The sequence below is a fragment of the Grampus griseus genome (assembly GCF_964374135.1).
Source record: "Grampus griseus genome assembly, chromosome: X".
Taxonomy (NCBI): Eukaryota; Metazoa; Chordata; class Mammalia; order Artiodactyla; family Delphinidae; genus Grampus; species Grampus griseus.
The window spans coordinates 115,640,182-115,657,370 of record NC_138999.1 but is presented as its reverse complement, the minus strand read 5'-3'; the positions used below and the strand labels follow the sequence as shown (position 1 = coordinate 115,657,370).

General features: G+C 41.3%; 1 protein-coding gene across 4 annotated transcripts in view; it reads right to left on the bottom strand.

Annotated features, from left to right (window-relative positions):
* Positions 1–2,195: 2,195 nt before the first annotated feature.
* The window catches only part of INTS6L (integrator complex subunit 6 like), a gene marked incomplete at its 5' end in the record, with an annotated part of 49,384 nt that continues 34,390 nt past the window's right edge, over positions 2,196–17,189 (bottom strand). For 3 of the 4 annotated variants that reach the window (XM_082681813.1, XM_082681812.1, XM_082681814.1), the window contains 9 exons: positions 2,196–3,132; positions 3,858–3,951; positions 4,828–5,199; positions 6,933–7,167; positions 8,784–8,926; positions 10,279–10,402; positions 11,443–11,661; positions 13,869–13,979; positions 14,944–15,038. In XM_082681813.1, coding sequence (XP_082537939.1) covers positions 3,030–3,132; positions 3,858–3,951; positions 4,828–5,199; positions 6,933–7,167; positions 8,784–8,926; positions 10,279–10,402; positions 11,443–11,661; positions 13,869–13,979; positions 14,944–15,038 — 1,496 coding nt within the window. In that variant the 3' untranslated portion in view covers positions 2,196–3,029. The remainder of the gene's footprint in view (positions 3,133–3,857; positions 3,952–4,827; positions 5,200–6,932; positions 7,168–8,783; positions 8,927–10,278; positions 10,403–11,442; positions 11,662–13,868; positions 13,980–14,943; positions 15,039–17,189) is intronic. The other variant, XM_082681815.1, reaches the window with a different exon arrangement.

Genomic DNA, 17,189 nt, shown 5'->3' with positions numbered 1-17,189 from the left:
AGATTATGTTGTTGAGTTGAAAGAATTCTATTTATATAATGGACACTAGACCCTTATCAGATATATGCTTTGCAAATATTTCCCCCTATCCTATGGGCTGCCCTGTCACACTCTCTTGATTGAGTCCTTTGACGCACAAGAGCTTTGAATTTTAATGAAGTCAAATTATCTATATCTTTCTTTTGTTGCTTGTGTGTTTGGTGTCTTATTTAAGAAACCATTGCCAAATCCAAGGTCAAAAACTATTACTCCAAAGTTTCCTTCTTAGAATTTTGTGTTTTTAACTCTTATAGGTAGGTACTGATTCATTTTAATTAATTTTGGTATATGGTATGAGGTGAGGCTCCAACTTCTGTTTCTGATTTCTGGTTTGACTCCATTATGGCAAAGAAGATTTGTTGTATGATTTCAATGTTATAAAATTTATTGAGACTTGTTTTGTGGCTTAATATATGGTCAACCCTGGAGAATACTCCATGAGTACCTGAGAAGAATATGTACTTTGCTCTTGTGGTGTGGGGTGTTGTATAGGTGTCTATTAGACCTAATTGGTTTATAGTGCTGTTCAAGGCCTCTATTTCCTTACTGAGCTCCTTTTTTATTAAATATAATTTTATGTATTTATTTATTTTTGGCTGCGTTGGGTGTTCGTTGCTGCGCGTGGGCTTTCTCTACTTGTGGTGAGCGGGGGCTACTCTTCATTGCGGTGAGTGGGCATCTCTTGTGGTGGCTTCTCTTGTTGCGGAGCACGGGTTCTAGGCACACGGGCTTCAGTAGTTGTGGCCGCAGGCTCAGTAGTTGTGGCTTGTGGGCTCTAGAGCACAGGTTCAGTAGTTGTGGCGCACGGGCTTAGTTGATCCGCGGCATGTGGGATCTTCCCGGACCAGGGCTCAGACCCATGTCCCCTGCATTGGCAGGCGGATTCTTAACCACTGCGCCACCAGGGAAGTCCCTCCTTACTGATGTTCTAACTAGTTGTTCTAGTCATTTATTGTGCTGACCCTAAAGATTAGCCAGAGGTGAAATCTTACTGTCTTCTCCGGTCTTTTCTGACTGAGTCCTGCCCTGGGCATGCACATGGCTTTCTAGATACCCAGATATACATGGGAGCATTTCAAAGCCTTACTTTTCCAAAGTATCTCACTCCTCAGTTTTTCTTTCCAGAATTTTGGCATGTCTGTTGTTTGCCATAAGCATCGGCAGCTTATTCACTTGCCTTTCAATGTTTCTGAGGAACGTCCTTCACATAGCTGCTTCTCCACTCTAAAAGAGCTTAGAGTTAAGACAATAGAAATGCAAAAAATCCCCTTGCGTCAGTCCTTCAGGGAGCCTTCTAGACAAACACAATTCCTTGGGAGTAAGGTCTTACTCTCCTCCCTCCTGAGCCAGGAACCCTCACTTGGAATGCACGCTGACATCGTCAAGACAGCTGCTCTACTAGGCAAGGGCTGGGGCAAGAATAACTTAAAATGCCAGCAAATTCTCCTGTCACATTTCATGGCTCTTCTTCAGACTTAACATTCGCTTGGTTGCTGTAAACCTCTGATGATCTTCCAGAGTTCCAATAAACTTGATTCCGATCATTGTTTTCCCGGTGTTTCCAGTGTTCCTGGAGGACCCTACCCAGAGTGCCCTACACCACGTTCACCAATATCACTAAGTTCTGTGAGTGACGTTTTGAAGTTTACATCCTTCCGCTAACATCTTAATTTAGCAGTGTGGTGGCTTCCCTGGTGGCGCAGTGGTTGGGAATCCGCCTGCCAAGGCAGGGGACACGGGTTCGAGCCCTGGCCCAGGAAGATCCCACATGCCATAGAGCAACTAAGCCCGTGTGCCACTACTACTGAGCCTGCGCTCTAGAGCCCCTGAGCCACAACTACTGAAGCCCGCGCGCCTACAGCCCGTGCTCCACAACAAGAGAAGGCGCTGCAATGAAAGCCCGCGCACCGCAATGAAGGGTAGGCCCTGTTCGCGGCAACTACAGAAAGCCCGAGTGCAGCAACGGAGGACCCAACGCAGCCAAAAAATAAAGAAGTAAAGAAATAAAATAAATCTATTAATAAAAACAACAACAGTGTGCACTTTTTTTTTCTGAAAGGAATAACAAATCAGAAGAAACAGAAAACTAGAAATTTCTCTAGCATCAGGGACCTTGTGAAAAATCAATAAAATGATTTATTTTATATATGCAAGTCAAAATCTCTTTGTACACTTAAATTTTTGCAAATTAATACAAAGATAACAATACTGCCCCATATAAACCTTTGTATAAACATTAAAGGAAATATATGCATTATTTTGTCTTTTAGTGCTTCTGAAGCACAGAATGCACAAGTCCCCCTGAAGACTTTCTGTCGTCACATGCGAGAACAAATGTCAGGGGTTGAGGCAGCCTCAGGTGCACTTTGTAATGTCTCTAGACAAAATAGAACAGAGTTGGAGGTAGATTGTTTGGTGACTTCCCCTGCCTCTCCCATGGAGAAATAACTTACCCAAATAGCAGCTTTCTTACTCTTTGATCCAAACTGTCCTGAATCTTGCATGGTTTTAAAGGCACAACTAGGAACGGTTGAAAACTTTGTTCAGCACACACAAGATTACCAGTTGGCCTCTGAACACCTATTCTTTCTGAAGGACATAGTAAGAGCACCAAGTAGTGCCCCACCTGCACGTAGCCCCTAGTCACTCTGGAAATGCCCAGGACGGCCAAGTTCAAGAGTGAACCCTTATCACATGTGGTAGGGGCGACAGGGTTTACTGATTTTAACCTGCTGGATTAATAACATCACCTTCCTCAATTGGGAAAAGTAACAACAAAATAACCAATTAATACTTTCAAAGAAAACTCATAGGGCAAAAGCCAGCTTTTCCCGCCAGATAAACTGAAAACAAAAAGCTCCACTGCTTTTTCTTAGCCTCTGGAAGGCAGTTCCCTTGACTAAAACATCATAGGATAATCAACAATATCCCATTCTATCCTACAGCACAGAACACTTATTCTTTTTTCCTCCTTGGTCATTGCATTAACATCATGATCTGCTGTTGATGTGATTAACGTTGTTGAGAAGGTGATGGGATTCTATTTTTTCTAGTAGCTTCTCAAGGTACTGAATTAAGACTCGTCTTTTGAACCTAAAAAAGAAAAAGAAATTTTATTATCCAAAAGGTCCTTAAAGCATTTATGATGCGCGAGGCACTGTGTGGGGTACAAAGTTGGAATGGCCATTCACATGGGAAATAGAAAATGTATGTCCGTGTAAAGATAGGGCTTAGCTAATACCGAGATTACCAGCTGAGAGCCCAAGCCCACCTCAGACTGTGAGGAGTGCAAAAGGCTCCACAGACCTGGATGATTGAATTGGCCTCAGGTAGTATTGATCTAAACGCCTCTGCAGACAGTTGTAACTATGACTGAGGGCCAGGGCTTAGGAAAGCCAGGCAGGACTTCCCTGTTGGCCCTGTGGTTAAGAATCCATCTGCCAACGCAGGGGAAAACGGGTTTGAGCCCTGGTCCGGGAAGATCCCCCATGCCGCGGAGCAACTAAGCCCGCGTGCCACAACTAGTGAGCCCGCGTGCCACAACTACGGAAGCCCGCACGCCTAGAGCCCGTGCTCCGCAATGAGAGAAGCCACCGCAACGAGAAGCCCATGCACTGCAACAAAGAGTAGCCCCCGCTCGCCGCAACTTGAGAAAGCCCGTGCACAGCAATGAAGACCCAACGCAGCCAAAATTAAATTAATTAATTAATTAAAAAAAAAAAAAGAAAAGCAAGGCAGCACCAATCCCTCCGCCTGTCTTGCATTGGGCAGCCCTCCTGCTTCAAAAAACACAATGAAGAGTTCCTCTTTACACCCACCTTGCAGCTTCCTTGATGGTAAATTCAACGAATTGTTTCCTCACTGCAAGAGGTCCTTGCACTCCTTCAAGCAAAATGAAAATTCTTTCATACTCTGAAGATATTAAAAAAATTAGTATTTTTAAAAATATGGATGAAAAATAAAATTCAATCTTTACACATCATCAGTAATCATTCCTTGTGTGTGGAAAGTTAGGTATAGTTTGTATTTGAAATACTCAGATCAAGATATCCGCACATATCTGCTACGGAAACTCTAAACACTAATTAAATGTGGCCTGCTGAATAATGGCCCCCCAAGTTGTCCATGTCCTAATTCTGAGAACCTGTGAACATGTTACCTTATATGGCAAAAGAGACCTTACTTTGCAGATGTGATTAAGTTATGGCTCTTGAGATGGGGAGATTATCCATGTTTATACATGTTGCCCAACGTAACCACAAATATCCTTATAAAAGGGAGGCAGTAGAGCTGGTCAGAAAGAAAGGATGTAAGGGTGGGAGCAGAGGTTAGAGAGGAGAGAAGGGGCTAAGTTGCTGGCCTGAAGATGGAGGAAGGGCCCACGAGCGAAGGAACACAGGCAGCCTGTAGAAGCTGGAAGAGGCAAGGAAACAGATTCTCCCTAGAGCCTGCAGAAGGAACCCTGGCCTACCAACACCTTCTTGCTAGCCCAGTGAAAATAATTTCAGATCTGACTTCCACAACTCTAAGATAATACAGTTTTCAGCCATGAAGTTTGTGATAACTTGTTACAGCAGCAAAAGGAAACTATTACAGTAAGTAAGGGGAAAAAGAGAGAGAAAGGTGTATTGGGTCTTTTTTAGGTAAAGCCAGAGGAATCATTTTAAATTATGTGAAAACCCAATACTTCCCCAAAATGCACCTCAAGAGATACCTTGAATCTATTCTGAATCCTAAAAGGAAAGGGACCTCCATTATATTATTGATAGATGGTCTTTCACTACTTACTTCGCCCAAATTTTCGAACTTCCTTCATTAACTGGTGTTTTATATCAGCATTGATTCCTTGTGCCATAGCAGGAGTTATTTGCGATGTATTTGGCCCAGTTTCCAAAGCAGATGTTACCGAGACTTTTCGATCATCTACAGAGACGCTGCAGTTCTTGGTTCCTCCTATGACTGCATTACTACCAGGATTGTACATCAGGTCATCTTTCCTGAGACTAGTGAAATCATCAGACAGGCAATCCACTTGGTCGGGCGGGATACTATCTCCTGCCATATTCATAAGCTCTGGGGCAGCAGATTTTGACAAGAAGCCATCGGGTGAGATTTGACCATTTTCCATCTTCTCATGAACATCGTGAGTGACGGTAACATCTGGAAACCAAATTAACAAGTGGAGCTGTGACGTAGGTGCATTATGGCAACCCCACAGGGACCACCCGGTGCTCCTCAGTTTTGAGGAAATTGTTTCATAAAGCAAGAGGATGTACCAGATGGAGCCTGAGACCCCTCAAATTGGGCTCAGGAAGTAATACGACAAACGCACTTTCTTCTCTTCATGGCACCATGAACACATATGGAAACCACGTAAGACAGTACAACGAATAAAGAGGCTCAGGTCCCTGGTGCTGAGGGTTGAGCTGCAGCTCGTGCTTTACAAGCTGAAAAGCAGCAAGTCTCACTTGGTGGCATGATTCCTGTCCTTTACCTATGAAATGCCATGCTCTACCGAGCTTGACATCAGATTACATGCCCCCCCCCCCCGCCAAACTCCCGCCTCTCTCCCTCCAAAGTTCTGAGGAAACACAGGTGGTGGCCACTAGACCTGAAGGCTCTGTATGGCCCCCGTCACCCCACCCCAAATCCCTGTCAGTATAAGATCTTCCTCATGCATCTTTTCTCTCTCAGAAACCTGAGTTTCTTTTTACTCCAGGTCTGACACCTCTTCTCCATTGACTCGTCCTGCTCTGTGCCGGGCGCCGTGCCAGGAGCCGGGGAGCGGCAGCCAACAGGACAGACGCCAACAATCCCCGCCCTTATGGAGCTTCCATGCTCATGGGGACGCCAGGCAGTAAGTGTACAACGATCCAACAGAATTATTACGGCTGGAATTCGTGTTAGGGAAGAGGCAAGCAGGGATGGGACAGAGAGCAGGAGGGGAGCCCCAGCGGACCACGTGGTCGGGAAGGCCCTCCTGAGGAGGTGTCCTTTGGGCAGAGCCTGGAGGAGGAGAGAGAGCCGGCCTGTGCACGTGCAGAGGAAGAGCTCCAGGCTGCGGCAAGGGCACGTGCAGAGCCCCGGGGAGGGGACTGGCCAGGGAGCACAGAGCAAAGGATAGAGGCAGAGAGAGCAAGGAGGAGACGACAGGCCACGTGTTAGGAGAGGATGGCGGGGCCAGGTCGTGCACAGCTGGGAGACCAGGGTCGGGAGCTCAGATTGTGTTCTGAGTGCCTAGGAAAGGTGATGATGGGTCTTCAGCATGGATGTGGCGTGATCTCATTTCTGTGTTGGCGTGATCACTTTGTCTGCAGGGCAGGAAGTGACTTAGATGTGCAGAAGATGGGAAGTAGGGAAATCAGATAAGAAGCTATTGGAGTAGCTTGGTGACATGAGGGCAGCCCAGATCAGAAAAGTGGAGAGAAATGGTGGGATGTGGGATTTGTATTGGGCACCATCCAGTGGAATGGAGGAGGCTGGTTCAGACTGCACTGGGCTGGAGCATAGAGAGGAATTGGGGACACAGAGCACACATGCAGACCCATCCCTCATTGAGCCCATTTGCTCCTATTGACTCAGCAACTCCAAATGGCTGCACATCCTTCCGCCTTGCCCTGGCAAAGCAAACAGGCGTATCTCTTGCCATTTCTCCAACTTGTGTTAATTACTATGAAAGTAAGGATCTTCCTCCCCTCATACATATTGAGATCCTTGAAACACAGTCTCCACTCCCCACGGGGCCCTTGGTACCTACCACATAGATGGTTTAATAACGGTTTACTTAACGAACAAAAACTGAATACAAAAGAAATGAATACAAAGGAAAAGAAAATTGTTTAGTGTCTTAGTCCTCTAGGGGCCATAAGGAAATCACAACCACTACTCTATACCTGTATGTACAAGGGTGGGTTTTATGAGGTTTGGATAAGATGGGAACCACGAGGCTGAGGGTGGTCCCTTTCCGCCCACGTGGTTAGTTACAGTAGGTGGTGTTTGTGGTTTCCTCAACAGCAGGGACATACTCCGCCTTCTCTTAGATGACAGAGGACTGCTGGGTTCTCCAGGACGTTTCACTTTGTTTTGTGGCCCTGTTACAAACTCATCTGCTTCATCAATCATCATTCCCTAGAAAACATCAATGAACATATTCCATTAAAGACAACACTGCACGAACTCTTCACATGCATATACAATCATACGCTACATCAGCAATATAGATCTTAATCATCGGCCAAAGATTTGCCATACCCCACAGAGACTGTTCTCAGAAAACGCTACTCAATTTCAATCTAGTCTAAGTGGAATGAGGAGGAAACTTGTTGTAAGGTCAAACATAACACAATCATGATTAACCAGAAAGCTTGGGGAATGAGCAACGCGATGAGAGTTCCAAAGTGGGAATAAACCCACAGTGACCTTTCTGAAGAAGATACAAACCATTCTGCATCAACCCTTGGTAAGGGAATTCATTCCCTTTTGTGTGCTTTAAACCCATCCTTAAGAAATATTGATAGTCACTGTATAGAATGCTGCATGAAAATGGTGATGGGCAGGTAGATGGAAAATGTCATTCCCCCAACAGCAATCTCACAGAGATTCAAATATGTCCACCTTGGTGCTGGACAGAAATGAGGGAGGGGGCTTTTCACCCTTGGGACTAGATAAAGGATGAGAGCCAGCAGTATAGAAGGTTAACTAAAAGCTGTTCTCATCCAAGGATAATCCAAGAATGCGCACTCCCATTATTTGAATAAAATCATAATAAATGACTTTTCCAAAGCATTTCCCAAAGCAAAACAGTACATAAAGGGGAAAACATAGTCACTGAGCATGTACCACGTGTCAGGTAATGTTCTAAATGGCGTACAGGTACTAAGTCAATACTCCACAGAGCTCTATTAGTTAGGTGTCATAGTTATCTCCAGTGCCACAAACCAAGGAAACCAAGACACAGAAAGATTAAGGAAAACTCCAGTTAATTGAAGATTCAGGTGAAGCAGAATACCTTTCAGTCTACTTTTGCTACAGAAGACATTATTTCACGGTCTGCACGTTTATAACAATGGTCTCCTCTATGAATGCAGATATAATCTCCATTTGTCTTCATGTTTATATGGTCAAGTCAGTATATCTCTCACTTATACACACAGAGATACACACACACACGCACACATGCACACGCACACATCTCACATGTAGAACAAGCCAATCAGGCAACACCACTTAGTACATCATATTTCAAGAGGAATACTTTTATCACTGTCTAGATACAGCACTACAGAGCTGAATAATGTAAACAGAGGAAATAAACAGTGACCTCAATATTAAAGGAATTAGTGTGTGGAGGTGGGAACAAATACAGACTCTGGAGCTGGAAAGACGGGGGTTCAAATCCTGGCTCTTATCAGTTGTGTCACTCGGGGTGAACCATTTGACCACTATGAGCTGTGATTTCATATTACAGGGCAGACTAGTACTCATCTGCAGCTGTGAGCATTCAATGTTATCATTTAAAATAGCGCCTACTATGTACAGCAGTAAATGGCAGCTATCACTTTGTTTAACCAACACACTCTTGCATAAGGAGGCTCCCACTTTCCATTCACAAAGAGCCCTGGAGGCATATTTTATCTCTTAAACAAACAGAAGGAGAACCTCTGAGTTACGTACACGTTGCCAAGAAGAAAGGAATTATTGCAAGAATATCACGATCTAGGCAGACATAGAAATAGGTATCCCACCTTCTTATCTTGCTTAAATGGATTGCCAAAAGTATGTAGTCTTTTTGGTTGATCTGGATCAATCTCTCGAAGTGGAGAAGCCAGTGTCTTTAGATATTCTTGATAGTTACCCATTTGTGCGACTGGAACACTATGAAGGGAATCTGCAAAATCACCGGAAAAGCAACAGATACTATACAGCAGAAGTGTGTGGTCCTTTTGAGAGGACATGATCACAGTCTGATTTAGCATTGTGTATCTTGGCAACCGACAGTCTAAAATCTCGAATCTAGCAGCCTGGATCTAAAATCATCTCTCTTCATCCCACTCATCACTCAGTCTACCATCACTACGGCCTACAAGCTCAAATCCCTAGGGCAAGAACAACTCCCTCACTCTTCATACCAAGTTTGAGAATGGGCTGACATTCCCTATACCACCATCCCAACTCAAACCCCCATATTTTGTGTTTTCAAGAGCCTAGGCTCAGGGCTTCCCTGGTGGCACAGTGGTTAAGAATCCACCTGCCAACGCGGGGGACATGGGTTCAAGCCCTGGTCCGGGAAGATCCCACATGCCGCGGAGCAGCTAAGCTCGTGCACAACTACTGAAGCCTGCACTCTAGAGCCCGCGCTCCGCAACAAGAGAAGCCACCGCCATGAGAAGCCGGCGCACCACAACGAAGAGTAGCCCCTGCTCGCCGCAACTAGAGAAAGCCCGCACACAGCAACGAAGACCCAACACAGCCAGAAATGAAATAAATTTTAAAAATAAATTTATTTTAAAAAAAAGGAGCCTAGGCTCCATGGTTTTCTCTTATCATCCAGAGAATCTTGGTTAGCGGGCCTCACCCTCTTGGAAAATTTGATTAGATCTACAGGCTCTCTTCCTAGAAAAGTCCCCCCTGCCAAAAAAACAAAAACAAAACCAAAATGGCGTATAATTTCAGGAGGTTGGCCAGGCTAAGATTTGCACATTTTAATGGACAAATGACCCTGCTTAAATCGAGCAAAATGGAGTAAAGGGGAATTACACACCATCACCAATTATCCTAGACAATATCAGGTTCATTCTTTTCCTGTAAATGAGGAATTTGCATTGAATTCATCACAGTAGGCTGGGCGGTATAGCTTCGGGGCATGCAATTTCCGGAATCTGATAGACCTAGGTTCTGCCACTTTCCAACTCACTAAACCTGGGCAAACTACTAAAATGCTCACTCTCAGTTCCAATGTCCATAAAAATGGGCATAAAAACAGCATCTATCTCATGGGGTTGCTTTGAGACTTACAAGAGCTACAACGTGTAGTATAATATATGCACCGATTAATGCACACTTCCCTTTAAACCCGAGAACAATAAACTTGTGCCTGGGTAGCTGAAGGGATTCAGGAAAAGAGGCATTATAAATATTAAAGTATTACAAAATAACTTACTCGTTATGCAATAGACATCTTCGTGAGAGTCATACTTGACATTTTCCTAATCAACAAAAAGTACTTCTTTGTTCACTTACCTTCATCTTGTCCAACAATAAACTTGTGTGTTTTCAGCAGATTGGATCGCATTCTGGTTAACTGGTCTAAAAGACCTCTACGTGGAATATCATAAGCATTTCTATACGTCTGAGGTTTCAAATCCTATTTGAAATGAAACAATTTCAGTTACTCCTGAGGCTTTTAATATAGAAATATAATTCCTAATCCTCTTAAAATCTTAGTGAAGAGAGGGATATTCATTACAACTAACTACAGTAGAATTTTGCCAGTGGAAAATTTGCCTTCGCTGGCTCTGTTCTGAATTCTAATACACCCACAGAGCATTAAAGCCACTGGGAATATCCTTTTTCAATATGTCATTTAAAACATCAAATCCTGAGATTTGTGCCGGGGGAAGCCTTGCAAGGCCCACTGTTTGTAATCTAGATGTAGCCCGCCGGCAGCCACGGAGGTGAGCTGCTGGGATGTCCATCCGGGAAGCAGTGGCTGATCCTACAAGGGCTGCAGTGATCTGAGCACCTCCAGCCCCAGTACCTTTGGGATCTGGGGCAGCACTGGAGCCCAGGCTGTGCTCTTCCCCAGGCTGCCCCCAGCCAGTGATGGAGGATGATGGGGGATGTTAGGGCCTGGCCAGTTCTGCCCAATGCGGAGCTCCTCTATGGGAAATCGTGGTGCCAGGCTTCCCTTCTGGGCTGGTTAAGATTTTCTACAAGCTATACTGATGTCTGAGGCTCTTCATACCCATTCCTCCTTCCTTCCCCCACCCTCTCACAAGTGTTAGTTCAGCAGCATAATCTGACGGTTAGCAGACATTTGGTCCTGTCCAAAATGTCTGTACAACATTTGGTCCACGCCAGAGGTCCTTGATAATTGGTCACACTTGGTCCTGTCCAAAATGTCCATGGAGACATGTGGTCCACACCAAAGGGTCCTTGATATTTGGTTCTGTCCAAAACCATTTGGCATGAACCAAATATGCTCATGGATATGTTTTGGATCGAACCAGATTTCAAGGACCTTTTGGTGTGGACCAAATGTCTTATGGACATTTTGTTTAGGACCAAATGTTCTGCAAGGGATCTGAAAGCTCTCTCTGCTTACTCGTGTTCCTTCTCCCCTTTATCTTTCACAGACCTTACCACCCCCCCCACCCCAAACAATCTATTTATGTCACAGTTTACCTTGTTTAAGAGCCCTACTTGGAAGCCGGCAAATTCTTTGGTATTCAATTCTGCCAGTCTCGGTGCTGTTTCTCCTATGATTTCTTTCAAAAGTTTTCTAAAATTTTTATTGTGAGTCAAGGACACGCCACCTCCAGAATGATTTTTCACTTTGATTCCAATTTCCTGGGGAGGTTTCTTCCCCACTGATGCTAGTATTCGTTCTGACTCTAGTTTGGTCTAAAATGAAAGTACATAGTACGTTATGAAAAGATCTATATTATCACTATTGTTTTTACTACTTAAGAAAGATAATACTTTAAGAACCCCATTGAACAAATTTCAATCGCAAATCACAGAAAAACGGATAATTAAACATTTTCCTGTGCTTCTCTGTACTACCACAGCAAACAGAGAGAGGGGGCTAGAAAGACAAATAATACACTTCTTTTTTCTCTTGTCTAGTGTCAAAATTATGATTGAATCATGGAGAGAATGAAAACCATGGGTAAGAATTACATGTAAAATCACATTTTGCTACTGTAAAATCTAGTCTAAGTGAACATATTCATTTCGGACCCAGACATAAAGGGTAAAACTCTGTATTTATAGAAGTACACTAGTACTAAAATTCAGATTACATAGATTGCATTATATCTGAAAAAAACTTATAGTGTTTAGTTCTAATATCAGACCACCCCCCCAAAAGTAATGCTTAACAAATATTACCACGTAAATAATTTGTAATATGTACTCAGTAAGTTTCTTACTAACTCACAAGAAAAAAAATCCTCTTAATAGACACTATTATACCATATTGATAAATATTGCTTGAGAATGTATTGTAGCAATATATTTGGGCATATTTCGTGATTTACATACATCTGAGATGGTTCAAAGAACACTGGTGACATAGAGTTATTAAATTAGTAATTAAATTAGTAATTAGAGCTAGTATAAATTAGTAACGATCTTTTCTTTTTCTCTAAAAGGTGGAATTCCACCAATGTCCAGTAAGCCCAAATTAATTTTGAATTTCTTGTGGCTTGGTCAGAGATACTCATAAATTTTCCCTAATTATTGGAATTAAGTATGTTTATTATCTTTTTAAAAACTTAGTCATGAAATAAGGGATAAGAGCAAATGAAGGGTCTGTTTCCACAAACTGGTCCTGAAAGGTCATTGATAAAACTGTACAAGCAACGTGTCCCAGAAAGCCCCAGAACTTGCATGAGTTTCAACTCTGTTCACTATTCTTCCTTCTGGCCATACCCTGCTGACACAGCCTTAAAGGCCTAAGGTAAACATCAAATAAAAAAATATAAATCAATAGATCAATAAATAAATAAATAACCAAAACAAAACATTTAACAACAACAACAAAAATCTATTAGCAGAGAGGGAAAGGGGTTAAGGGGACACTTGATAGAACAGAAATCTGGGTTTGCCTTTACTTTCTTTTGCATTTATGAGCACAGTGGTCTGGTAGGAGCTGGTAAACTCCAGACTATACTTAAGTTTTTGCCAGTTCCTAGCAAGGTGTGTCAGCATCCCAAATTGTGGAGTCATTTTGGTTCTTTGGTGTCAGAAATCTGACAGTTATTTGCTCTGACACTTATTTGCTCTGTTTTCTAAAGGCCCAACTTTGAAACATATCCAACTTGAAGCATTATTGTCACTGCAAATGCTACTACTATTCCCTACCTGGGAATACATTTGTGCACAAGAAGAAAGTAAAGCTGCTGCATTAATTTGTCATGTAACATAACACATTTGTATGGCAGTAAAGCTCTAACTCAGTAGTTCTCAAACATTTCCACCCTGCAAGAATGGGCTAGGTAGAGGTGAGAAGTACGATAAGTAGGGGTGAGTGGAGGATGAGGTACTAATAGAGAGGGGCAGGCAAGGGACAAGGTGAATAATGCAAATGAGGTGGGGGAACAGATGGAGGGCCTGTCACCCTCCAGTGCGAGGAACGCTGGTCTCATCTCCCCCTCTCCAAGAAAAAGCATACTGATATTTATTGCCTAAAAACGCATTTCAGGCAAGTCATTAATCACACCATGCCTCAGTGTGCTGACCTAAAAAGGGGGGTGCTCTAGCCCAACGTGATTTGAGGAGAAACTAGGTTGAGGATAGACAAAATGTGACCCATGGATAATTCTATTAAGCCTCTGCCCCTCCTAGGCCACAAAATATCAACCAGCTTGTGGGTAGAACAAACTGGCAAGCGAAAGGAGAAATGGCACAGCATCAAATGATACTGACAGACCCTTAACTGCAGTTTAATGGTGAAGCTAGAAGCCATAGAGAATCACATTATTACTAATCCATAAAGTGTAGAAATATATACACATTTAATTTGAAAATTACAGTTATACTAAAGAATAAGGAAATGCACTTCTGAGGGCAAAGGATTTTTGTTTGTTTGTTTTTACCAATACTACCTGTTGGCTGAGTTTTTTAAGGTAAGAGATAACACTGTAACTAAGTCCACAATCTAAATTATCTGATATCAGATTTGGAGCTCCCATCATCCTTAGTGCTTTCTTTAATGGCTATAAGGAAACAAAATACACAACAGTAAGAATAGAATAAATCTTAAAATACTCAAACTTCAGTTATAAGGGGCAAAGGGACATGATTCATTTCTTAGAAGTCAAGGTGCTGCACATAAAACCAAACATGGAACATTAAAAAGTGGCAATGAAAATAGCAGAAAAGTAAAGAGCAGAAAGTAAAAAAATCAGAAGAGAGTGGGATAAGAAGAGCAAGTAACAGCAAATTCAAACAGGTAAATTGCTTTCAGTCTTAATTCCCAAGTCATAAAATCATTTCACATTGCATTTTATTGTGCACCCCATTCCTGCCATGGTAAATACTAACACACCCCAATTTCTCCTCCCAGTGACACCAATGGTACCACTTAAGGTTCTGCCTTTTCACCTCTAGAAACTTGGCTTAAAGTTTACCACATCTACCTCTGAAATGATTTTGATAATCTTGATTTAGTTTATATGACTCGTTCAAAATAATTATGAATATTTTTCTCAAATTGTAAAAATCCAAATGACACCAAGTGATTTTTTACTCTTTTTGGATTCCCTCTAACCAGTGCCCCTACTTCATGCTGTGTCTAGGACACATTTAACAAGCCATAAGTAAATATAATGTCTTGAGGTTGTTTGTGTTTTTTTCAGAGGAAAACCCAATAGTGCGAATTTCTAGAGTTAAAAAGGGAAGTTGATATAATACATAAATCCAGTCCTATTTTTCTTAAATTCCAAAATTATAATTTCACAAGGTTAGTTTTTATAAGAGAAACATAGATGTGTTTTATAACAATAACCATGGCAGTTAAAGGAAATAAAATAAGCAGACCTCTTTTGTGCCGCCATGACATCTCCAAGCTCTTACACATAATTTGAGAAGACAATGGCGACCCAAATTTACAAATTAAAAATAAAACTATCTTATTTCAGGGGTGAAGTTTTTGATTGATTGGATAGAGTTAATACATACTAATAAGTAGTATGGAGGCAGAGTTTTTAAGTAGCTGTCAAAAGCCTGTCGCCACTTCACATTTGGCTTAAGCTTGTGAACTTTAAACAAGTCATCTGCAAGAGAAAATCCAAGAAAATATTATACTATTCCAGTCCTAAATCCCAAGATCTAAATCAAGCAACCCACATCTATTATATAATTTCCTAGAAATTTCCAGTTTCAATTACATTAGATGAACATTTCATTGGAGTTTATTTGATTATCTTTTTATGGTACTATGTACCAAAAAATTATATATAGCCGTTTTCTAGAAAATGAAATAAATTCTCAGGTTACATATTCATCTTCCATCTGTGAAGCTACATAAAATATAATATTAAAACACGGACTCTGATCTATGTGAAATATTATCTTACATATTGGTAACTCTAGTGTAGTAATTTTCACCTGAGAAGGAATCCATGGTCACTGGTGGATGGAATATTTCTTTTATTTAAATAGAGAATGTTAAAACAACAAGAACAACAACAACAAAACGAACTCATAGATACAGAGAACAGATTGGTGGTTGCTGGGGTGGGGGGATGGGTGAAATGGGTGAAGGGGGTCAAATGGTACAGACTTCCAGTTATAACATAAATAAGTCATGGGGATGTAATGTACAGCGTGATGATTACATTAACTACGCTGTAGTGCATATTTGAAAGCTGCGAAGAGAGTAGATCTTAATATTTCTCATCACAAGGAAAGAACTGGAACTATGTGTGGTGATGGATGTTAACTAGATTTATCGTGGTGATCATTTTGCAATACATACAAATATCGAATCATTATGTTGCACATCTGAGACTAATAGAATATGTCAATTATACCTCAATAATTTCTGGGCAATGATGGCACGCTCTAAATTACGTTTTGGATTCTCCTTAATCAGTGTATATTTTGTTTATCCATATTTCCCCCCTCTTCATTTCCTTGATTTCAGTGGTCAGGCATTTTGAGCCAAACTTTGGGTCTCTCAAACATTAGTTAACAATTGGCTGATGGCACTAGTAAAAGCAAGTAGAGATGTATGTTGAAGTTGAAAATTCTGTACAACTAAGTATGGTTCTTGAATATAGTGTATTATTAATATAACTAAAGACATTTTCCTTAAAAAAGCAGATATCCCCTATATTTTTGCACTCAAATTTAATTATTTAAATAATCCAAATGCATTGTATACACTACATGGAAAATTCCCAAAATATCTCATTATTTCCTTCCAAGGATAAGAAATTTTTTAATATAATAATTCAAAATTGATATTCCCAGACATCAACCAACATGAACCTGCCACACTTACTATAAATATCAAAGATATTATAAATTCACTCTCTATATTGTTTCTTCATGTTTTACTGGCTTTTATCCAAAAAACAAATGCTTTCCTTCCAGGAACAAAACCATCCCTATGCCATATGCACAATTTCTCTACAAATAGTGCTATTCTTTGAATTTCTGAATTTATTTGGTTAAGAAAAGCAACTACATATTTTCTTCCTTTTACTACTATAATAAATTATTCACTCCTGCTCAAACTAATTTAAATGAATTTACAAAGTCATATAATGTAGGTCTTTTGTTCTTTTGGTACAGGGTAGAAAGAACAAAGGAAAAAAGATCTGAAGAGATTTCTGGCTCATTGTAACATGCAGGTCCTTTAAAGACCATTCATACCTTGACAGAAAGGAACGGGAGACTGTAGAAATATCCTGTTATACCATGTCTTTGTGTGAAGTCTGTAGGGAATTAGGCAGATTTTGGAAACTAACTGACAAATGTAAATACCACAAGACTGAAGAGACATTTAGATATAAATAGATTAGACAATGAGAGTCAATAATAGTCTTAATATTTCTAACAATGCCAATTGCAATGATTCCACCCAGGAGCCAATTTAGTCTAATTACTTCTTGTCGGATTTATTTTTTAATGGGGGCAAGAGGAAAAAAGAAAATCTTCCACAGACTAATCAAGGGTAGAGAGCAGTTAGGGTGACACGGCTTTAGTCACTATCTTTGTAGCTCAGAAAATGATTTCCATGGTATTAGATTTCCATTCACATGCAGTCTCCGGGATGGTACAGTAAAAATATCATAAACAATCAGCTCATCCACATTTGAAAGATGAGAGTGTGGAACGAGAGTAAAATGACACTGCCAACACCTCAGAAACTACAGATATTTTCTCTTCCGGTTCCTTTCTCCCCACTTCCTGCCTTC